Below are 9,782 nucleotides of genomic sequence, written 5' to 3' on the forward strand. Positions count from 1 at the left end.
CAACCATCTGACATAATGGAGCAACCTATTTCCTTCCAACATAATTTCAACTCATCGCAATGCTCAGACACTTCTTTGACTGTATCCTGAAGAATTTTACCCCTCAACTGATGATATGATGGCATTTTGAATCCGGGGCCTATAGAAGCAATTGCATCTGCCATGGCTTAGAATTGAAAAGAATTAGCTGCATTAAATGGAATACATGCATCATAAAACCATTTCCCTACCTGCTTTTGTGCATGATATAACATATTTTTAGATGTCATAGCAGCATGAATCTGCGGCTGACCACCTGGGCTGGTATATGAAAGGAAAAAACTCTTAATAGAACCAACACTAGACCTACCAGTAGGAACTCTACCACTAGGTGGTCGCATACCACGCCTGGCTCTAATATCTGTTGTGCCTCTTCTCTTCCTTTCTGTTAGGCCAGATCGACCTCCTTCATACATAATCCCTTTTCCTCTACGATCTCTGCCTCTTGAGGTGTCCAAATCTGTTCTTAGACTGCTATCGTCTTCATCATCACATTCATAAGCTTCTTCCTCTTCTTCTTCATCTTCCAAAGGCACATTATAGCCTACATCTGCATCTTCAATTTCTTTTTGTATTCTCTTTTGACGTAAAGCATGAAACATATCTAAACATTGTTGACGCACAAATAGAGGCAAAGGTTTGTTTGGTCCTCCAACACAAGGAGACACATCTTTGGAGGTCCCTGCCAAATGGTGTTTCATTCTAATAATCCCTCCTGAAAATATATTCCCACAGAAGCTACATTTGAGTTTCAAACGGTTATTCTCTTTCACCCTTTTCGCACCATTGCCATGTAGGATCCATATCTTCAAAAAAAAAAAAACGAAATCCTATGGTAAACTTAATGAAAAACACTCAAAGTCTTCCAATCTACGATTATACGGTAAAAAATTAAGAATACATGGTAAGAACATGAGATTTCACACCTTACGAAGAAGAAATGTCTGAAATGAAGAAAACCCCTTTCCTTCCCATGAAAATCAAGCACCCACACACAAATCGACCACTTAATCTTCGATTTGACGATGAAAATCAAGTTTTTCATGGTAAAAATGAACGATCGCCCTCCCTCACGGCACTATCCAAGCGTTAGAAATGAAGAACGAAAGAAAAATTTCAAAAAGAAGCCGAATAAGTAGGTCTCGGGCCCCCTTTTGCGTTTTTAGCACGTATCGTACGATACGGGGTATATCGCCCCGTATCGTATGATATAGGGCCTGTATCGTACGATACAGACCCTGTATCGTATGATTCAGGCCCTGTATCGTACGATACGTGCGATACAGGGCCGATACACCCCCTTTTTACGATATGGGAGGTGTATTGTACCATTTTTTTCAAACGAGACGATACGTATCTTACGATACGGGGTCGTATCGTACGATATGTACAACATTGTTTTTCAATAAATACTTGAATGACTTTATAATATTCCTCCATGATCATGGGAGCAATCTCCTTGTTAGTAGCTTTAGCATGATCAGCATAGTTAGAGGCATCAGCAACAAAATGAGCATTCCCTTTTGATTTCTGAACTTCGGTCATGTAATTTGAAGCACTTGTTGCAAGTCGGTCTTGTGTACAAACCACAATTAACATTGATTGTTTTCCCCATGAATGGATGAGTGCTAAGTGCAGCTAAACCTGAGTGCTCAAGAGATATCATGGTGCCTCTCTATTTCTGTTACTATAGAATTGGGGAATATGTTTTGGCAATGGAAGGAAGAGGTTCTATAAGTAAGATATATCCCCTTATTGTCTTATAAGACTCATTGAGCACCATCAATAATTGCGTAGCTTTTGTTGTCTTTCTACGATAATTTTCATGGCACCACATGGACAACTTGGCACAGGTTCACACAACATTAGTTCATCTCAAAACAATTTAAATTGAGTGAAGTAATCAACAACAAATTGGTGATCGTGGGAGAACCGATTTGTTGCAGTTTTGATATGATATTTCCTTGTTGCAAAATTTTTCATAAACCTCTCCTACAAATCAATCTACACTTTCCTTGCACCAGTGGCATAGATAACACTCTAAGCCAAAATTCTCTGGATGGAGAATTGATTAGCCATGACAACACTATATTGTTGCATCACAGTGGTAGTGCATACTTAGGTGACCCTACTTCTGGTTGAAGCATGGAACAATCCACAAAACATAGCTTACTATTTGCAGCTAGAGACATATACATATCGATTTACCCTATGTTAACATAGTTGTTAGCAGTTAATTGTGGAAACATTAGTAACACATCTAGGTTGCCACCATGATGGAGGAAGAAGGGATTCAAGAACTCAAACTACCACCTCTATTGATGCTTTTGATGCTGAAGCATATGAAAAAGTCGATGAATTTCCCGCACAATGTATCAGATGTATAGCTCTGATATCATGTGAAATTAAGGGCTCAATAAAGAAAGCAACACAAGCTTGATGCTGTAAATATAAATAAACAGTAGAAAACAAAGGAAATGGAACAAGGGAAAAAGCAGGGAAAAAAGAACGCAAGCATTTCTCTGTTATTAGTTTGTTCAATCTACACCTCTAAAGCTAAGCATGATTATTCAACACAAAAATCATGACCAATTCATCACAAAAATCAGCCATCTAATATGCTGTAACATGTGCTTGATTTAAGCAGCTTTCAGAACCACATTTAGCAGCAATTATGATTTTGGACGTCAAATTATCAGGTTTAAGGTCTTGGTTTCTTTAATTCAAGCTCATTTCAAAAACGTGTACAAGTTTGCTATTTCTTTAATATATAATAGTATACATCTTCAGGTTCCGATCGTGTAAAAAAAACTGGTGGGATTCAAAATTTTAAAGATTAAAAAAATAAGAAACTGCATTATGAGGATGGCCAAATGCATGAGGAATGAAGAATACATACTTTACAAACTACAAGAAAAGAAAAAAAGTAAAAACTGACGCAATAGTCAATGGAGTATTTTAAATAAACAACACAAAAGTTCTCCTATCAACTTCATGAAATGGTTGGGTGGTCCACCTCTCTACAGTGCCATCCATATTTCTTGAACAAGTGCTCAATGTGATGCTACTTAACAATGAATGAAACACCACATAAGATCTGTCTGATCATGTCTTGCATATTGATCTTATCTCTATATATAACACTTTCCCTTGTTGCCCAGATATAACCCCACCATGCGCTAAAATATGTTGATCATTTGTGATATATAGAGCAAAAAAGAATTGTATTCTGAAGCACAAAGCACATGTGCTAGATAGTAGTTGGAATCCCCAACATTGGGAATTAGGTTGCCTTGCACGATGGATAATACAGTAATACTAACAAACATTTCAAGTCTTCCAAAACTTAGATATGTTGCAGTTGGTCATAAATTAGATCTGTAGCCAACCATCCTTATAGGTAGTCTAGATCTCGTAGCCAGTTGACATACTCTACTTTTGCATGGAGCCTGAACAAGGAGGTTCTAGACCACTGTTATGTACATTGAAACTAGAAACAATTGGATCTGTTTATATGTTTGACTCTATTGCATGTTCGGTGGCTAAATGACAGACAATGCCCTTAAATGAAAAAAGGATCCCTTGCCCATGTAGGCATAGGGATGTCAATGTATCGAATTCGAAGAATATCAGATTCTCTTTACTTTTTCTAATTTGTCAGATGCTCAAATAATATTTGGACTTAAATACGATTTGGAGAAAAGTCTATGCCATATCCAAATCTGACTTGTAAATTTCTAATCCAAATCAGATCCAAATCCAACCTTAATTTATTTTCACAACCATTTGGACTTTTAGATACACAAACAGATCAGGGTTGCACCAGGATATGATAAACCAATTGCTTTCAAAATGCATGGGCAGTATTGGATATGGGATACATATTTAAAATTAAATCTGAAACTGAATTCAAATCCAAATCCGATTTGAAGTCATTTCTTAAATCCAAATCTGATCCATTTTCTTAATTTGGTGTTAAATAATTTTATATATCTGTTTTTTTTTTTAAACAGTTTAATAGGATATTGAATTCCAATCGGAATCATTGGCGCATTCCTACTTACAAGCACTAAAAAAAAAAAGGATTCAGCGACGCATGGGAAAGCTGACATTTGAAGCAAATGTCAGTGAAGATTCATTTTCGCCGACAACCAAAGGAAGATGTGGATGAAAGGTAGCATTCACCAAGGCGTGGTATTACGATGTCATTGAAGTTGGGCTTTTACCGACATCCATTTTGCAAATGTTGCTAAACAAGTCACTTTTACTGACGTCCTTCAGAACAAAAAGCAAAAATAAAAAGTTTTCTTTTCCCATCTGGTCATGGCTGGGAGGCATCCTGCTGTGTTGCTTGAGTAGTGTTCGGCCCTCGAGCATGCTCCACGCACGCACTAAGAACCAGTTGAAGAGCAGAAAGAACTCCAAGGCGCAAAAGGAAGGATCAAAACAATAATCTCTCCAACCGAAGCCTACACACATCAACTGTAAAATCTTCTCCTAGAAGCCTACGGACTGGGCAAGAGCATAGATTCCATGTGGTTAAACAAAGTCTAACAACCCTCGAAATGGATATCTTCACGCTATCTCAAGAAGCTCGGTGGAAGTCAGTGTTAGTCTGCAACAGATTCACCAACCTGACCTAAATCCCTGACTGCGGTGACTTAATGGTCCTTCCTACTTCCAATATCAAAATCTCAGATCAGAAGTTGATGGTGATGAAAATAGAATAGAGAAAATAACGGTGGCCAATTCACATAAACTACCAAAACCTACACGCCAATACATGGAAAACTAGCTAAAACTGGTTGATGTTTAGATTGTCTTGGAGTTCACATTTCTCCTTCTATACGTTACATACGTGATGCATTAAGTTAGGGAAATTGGGGAGCAAGAAGACCATGCGTCTTCGTAATTTCATCAAGCGAGTTCGATTTTCTAATACATACGGTTTTCTTTTTCAGCGAAATTACCATTTCCATGCCTTCCTTTTTCCATAATTCTAAAGTGGGACATCCTTTCAAAATTTTCCAGAAAACGGCAAAATTGCACCTAGAAACTGTCAAATTGATTGTTCAAAGTGAATTTTTTTGTTAATTTGAAAAGGACTAGTAAATATAGCTGCTTAATTTTTTCAATCATAGTGACCTCTGTCAATAGACTATATTATAGTCACAAATATTGTTTTCACACTTTAAATGGTAGGGTTTTTCTTATTTATAATACAGCGAACTTGAAAAAAAAAACTTAAAAGTCTTGAAAATTATGAAAAAATAAAATAAATGAGAAATTAAAGGCAAAGTCAAAAAATAAATGCATAAGTACGAAATAAATATTTTAAAATGGAAACAAGCATTTTGCGTTAAAAAAATTTAAAAAAAACCCTAAAACAAAAAAGGAAAAACATGTTTGGTTTGCGTTTCTTCGTTTTGGTATTTTTTTCCAAAAAAAATGGCGTGTTGCTGTTTTCTTTCGTTTGACTTATTTTTTTGTTTTCTAACACGCTTTTTTCAAAAAAAAAAAAAAACAGATTTTTTTTTAAAACTATGGATTATACTCGTATTCACTAACATTTTTTGCTCTTCAAGTTTACAAAAACTTCCTTCAAATTCATTTCATGAAAAAACATGGTGTTCTTAAAAACTTGCAAATTGTAGTCTCTTTTTTTGAAATTATGGGAAAAGGAACCCCGAAAATAAAACTTTGTTCTTTAATTTTGCATTGACATGCATTATGTATAATATGTATGCTGGAAGGATTTATGAGTTAAGACGCTAAAATTAGCAGTCAAGTCCAAACGAAGAACATTTCTGAATTCTAGGTGTTATAAGTAGAAGCCCGTATCTGCAGCTTGGGCAGTGTCCACAGAAGCTCAGTTTTCCATCTTCAACTCCTCAGATGGCCAGGAACATCCTAGCCTTCTTCCTGATCACTGCTTTGGCCATCACTGCACATGCCCAAGTGCCACCTCTGTCACTAGACTACTACTCTAAGACTTGCCCCTCAGTGCTTCACATAGTGAGGAGAGAGATGGAGTGCGCAGTGGTCGCCGATCGCCGGACGGCCGCCTCAATTCTCCGGCTGCATTTCCATGACTGTTTTGTTCAGGTATGATGTATACAAAGCTAAGCCTGCACACAGCAGACATGCATCCCCCTAGCTTGAACACATTGGTTCTACATATATATTCCTTCACAGGGGTGCGATGGATCGGTGCTGCTAGACGACACTAGAACCCTTATCGGCGAAAGGTCTGCAATCGCAAACAAGGATTCATTGAGAGGATTCAGGTTGGTGGACAGGATCAAAACCATGGTGGAAGCCAGGTGCCCAGGAATCGTGTCCTGCGCAGACATACTTGCAATTGCAGCCAGAGACGCTGTTGTCCTAGTAAGACAGAACTCTGCATAATATGTTTACCATGCAAGCAAAGCGTGCATCCATCACTGCTAAATTTATTCCAAATTAAATCTGAAAGCGGAGATGAAATTTTATTACCAGTCCACTATGAATTCTTCTTATCATAGTTGCAAAATCAAGACAAAAGATGCATTTCAGCCACCGGTGCATCTGCAAACATTCTAAACATTTAACTCGTGATTCCTTCATATGTGTATACTTTGTTTATTATTTGTGATGAATATTTAATCTCCTCGTTGTAAATAAACTTTATCACTGCCTTCTATCTTTTTCATACTATCAAGCTAGATATATTTTTTTACTATTTGTTATGAATATTTAATCTCCTTAATGTAAATAAACTTTATGGCCCAAAGTATTAGCAGCTAGCTAACTAGATAATTGGACTTGATATGACATATAATCTTGAACTTAATAAAATATTGGTGTTTATGATGAGATTGCAGACTGGGGGGCCGTGTTGGGACGTTCCGCTAGGAAGGAGAGACTCAACAACGGCAAGCTTAGCCAGGGCGGACGTCGATCTCCCGTTGCCTAGTCATGGCCTTGTGACCCTCCTCGCCAAGTTTCAGAATCAGGGGCTCTCTTTGACAGATATGGTGGCTCTAGTTGGTATTTTCATCTACTACTTACTTTATTATTTGATCCCAATAGCAGTTCGTAGTAAATTAAATCCACTCAAGGCACCAACCATTTACAACAGCAACCAAGTGGTTGTTGGTTCACCAACCATTGATCGATACATCTGCCTTTCATGTACTAACTTATAAAACGAAACCCACTTAACGGGAGCCGTAGATATATACTGCATTAAAATCCAAGTCCAAGTTCATGAATTTTTTCCTTAAGCAGTAGTTGTTAATGTCTACGGTATAGGAAAAGAACTTGTTTCGAAAGTGGAACAAATGCGTCTATGAAAAACTCAAGTCGCTTCTCCTATGCATGGGAAAGTATTATCTGGACAACATCCATTTACTTATAGATGCATGGTTTCCAACTTGTACTAATTAGGGGTCATTTGGTAATAGTAAAATTCGTTATTTATGAATCTGCCCAAAAAAATAGGCACTTTCATATAAAATAAAATTCTATGCATAAGTGTTTCATGAATCTACCACAAATTTTTTTTGTAAATTCATGAAAAAATAACAACTTGTTAGCATATCAATTAGGCCTTCAAAGTTTTAGACTAATGGCTAAAAGAACAAAAAAATGGCAGGTGCACATACGATTGGAATGTCTAGATGTACCAACTACAGGGACAGGATCCATGGCGACTTCAAGGACACAATTGGAGCAAACCCACTGAGCCAAGCTTACCTCTACAACCTGAAATCGGCGTGCCCACCAGTCGGGAACGACGACAACATCACTTCATTGGATTATCTTTCTCCGGCTCTCTTCGACAATTCGTTCTACCAGATCCTGACCAGAGGGGAGGGGCTTCTGAGCTCTGACCAAGCCATGTATTCGAGCCTCCTGTCTAAGGACACAAAGCCATTGATCACAGAGTATGCGATGGACGTGCTGGCCTTCTTCAAGCAGTTCTCTGAGTCAATGGTGAAGCTGGGAAATATAACAGATCCAGTGAGCTATAGCACGGGCGAAGTCCGGAAGAAGTGCAGGTTTGTCAACATCTGAGGTCGATTCGGTGTTTGTTCATGAGCCTCTTGACAAGCATTTGTGTGGCATTCGATTGCAATTACCATCCATTTGATTGAGCAGATCGATTGAGTGAGAACATCAGATTATCTTAGAGAAAGATTTGAGAACAAGAAAATATAAATTTTCATTTCGGGATTGTCAGCAAGCAGTGAGCAAAGTGAATTGTTGCAGCAAAATTCATCTCTCCGTCTCTGTCTTTCTCTTTCTAGTTCTCCGTCTCTGTATTTCCTAGCTTGAGGTTGTGGCTGTTTCCGGTCAGATTTTCTTAAATCTAAATCCGGTCAGATTTTCAAACCAGAATTATTGGCATACCTGTAACATCAATAGAACTAGCCCGTGGAAGAAACGTTATGGGATTGATGATTTTCTTGTTTGTGGTCATGTCGATCGACCAGGACCATCAATCTAGTTGCAATATGATCGTCTTTTAAAAATCAATCGGATTTGATCTTTTTGGTCGCAGGCATCCGATTGAAGAAAGAGAACTAGAAAGAAAAAGCCGATAAAATGGGAATGTATATCAAAATTTGAGAACAAAACGTGCCCTAGACACAAAAATTTGCATTTTGAAACTAGCCGGTTGCTGACTCATTGTGATAATGCTGTTCGGATTCAGATTAAAAGTTAGTTCTATGCCTGGATTTGAATTTAAAAATCCGATACAAATCGGATTTGAATTGTAAATCTAGCTTCGAATTTGGCAATGGTTATAAATGTCATCACGTTTATTTGATCTCTCTCGCTCTCGTCTGGATTTGTCCGTTGTGGTGTTGGTAACGTAACTTAGCGTGGCACTCCTTACAAGACCAGACCTACGAAAAGCAAAAGTAGACCAAGTTTCATATGATTCGCTTTAATAATTCGTGGGTTGTTAAAAGTTTAGGTAGCATGAACTTTTAGACCATCTTTAAAGTACTCTCATGTTCTTCAATTGTGATCCACTGGTTCATTGATCTTTTACTGCTTCAAATTTTTTATCTATCAGTGTGCTAAAAACTGACTATAAAAGCTAAGGTGGGGCTTGCGTACCGGCTTGCATACGAAGGGCTTGCGACAGAACTGCAACTCAACAATACTTGCTTATAAAAGCAAAGATGTCAATATATCCAATTTAAATTTAATATCCGATCAAACCGATTTGAAAAAATGGATATGAAAAAAAGATTATAATATCCAATTAAGAAATCAGACCAAATTCAAATTTAAGAAATGACATATGATAAGATTCAGATATGGATTCGGATTGAATTTAATTTTAAACAAAATCCTATATTTAATGCTTTTACATTTTGAAAATTGGAAAAATTCAATTCAAAATTTGGATTCGGATTTGGATATGACATTTCTTTTTATTTATATTTGAATCTGAATATGTGAATATCGAAAAAACAGTATGTTTAAGAGTATATCGAATTCAAATACAATCAGTTGATATCCTTAATTGCATAGCATAATTGCTTAATAGAACTAACAGAAGAGATTGTGTGTCTACGTATGTGTGTGCATGCATGCTAGTGTTTAGAAGCAGTGTTTTTTAACTATCCATTTGTGATCCTTACAATTTTTCCCGGGCGACAATCACTTGGGGCATAAGTAAAAGCCTCATTCTTCCTGTGGATCAGTCCAGCCGAAGCACATCATCCCAACTAAGATTGATCCAA

At 37.3% G+C, this 9,782-nt stretch overlaps 1 protein-coding gene across 1 annotated transcript; it reads left to right on the forward strand.

Moving 5' to 3' along the window:
- Positions 1-5,849: 5,849 nt before the first annotated feature.
- LOC116251185 (peroxidase 11) lies at positions 5,850-8,413 on the forward strand. The gene is made up of 4 exons (XM_031625299.1): positions 5,850-6,144; positions 6,235-6,426; positions 6,903-7,068; positions 7,676-8,413. The coding sequence occupies exons 1-4, from the start codon at positions 5,935-5,937 to the stop codon at positions 8,095-8,097; spliced, it is 990 nt and encodes a 329-aa protein (XP_031481159.1). The 5' UTR covers positions 5,850-5,934; the 3' UTR covers positions 8,098-8,413.
- The last annotated feature ends 1,369 nt before the right edge of the window (positions 8,414-9,782 follow it).

This window comes from Nymphaea colorata, chromosome 3, assembly GCF_008831285.2.
Source record: "Nymphaea colorata isolate Beijing-Zhang1983 chromosome 3, ASM883128v2, whole genome shotgun sequence".
In the NCBI taxonomy this organism is placed as follows: domain Eukaryota; kingdom Viridiplantae; phylum Streptophyta; class Magnoliopsida; order Nymphaeales; family Nymphaeaceae; genus Nymphaea; species Nymphaea colorata.

Excerpts from the sequence above, each read along its gene's own strand:
- LOC116251185 (XM_031625299.1), top strand. The coding sequence starts at position 5,935 with ATGGCCAGGAACATCCTAGCCTTCTTCCTGATCACTGCTTTGGCCATC. Across the intron at positions 6,145-6,234 it reads TCCATGACTGTTTTGTTCAG|GGGTGCGATGGATCGGTGCT; the intron begins GTATGATGTATA and ends ATTCCTTCACAG. Across the intron at positions 7,069-7,675 it reads AGATATGGTGGCTCTAGTTG|GTGCACATACGATTGGAATG; the intron begins GTATTTTCATCT and ends AAAAAATGGCAG.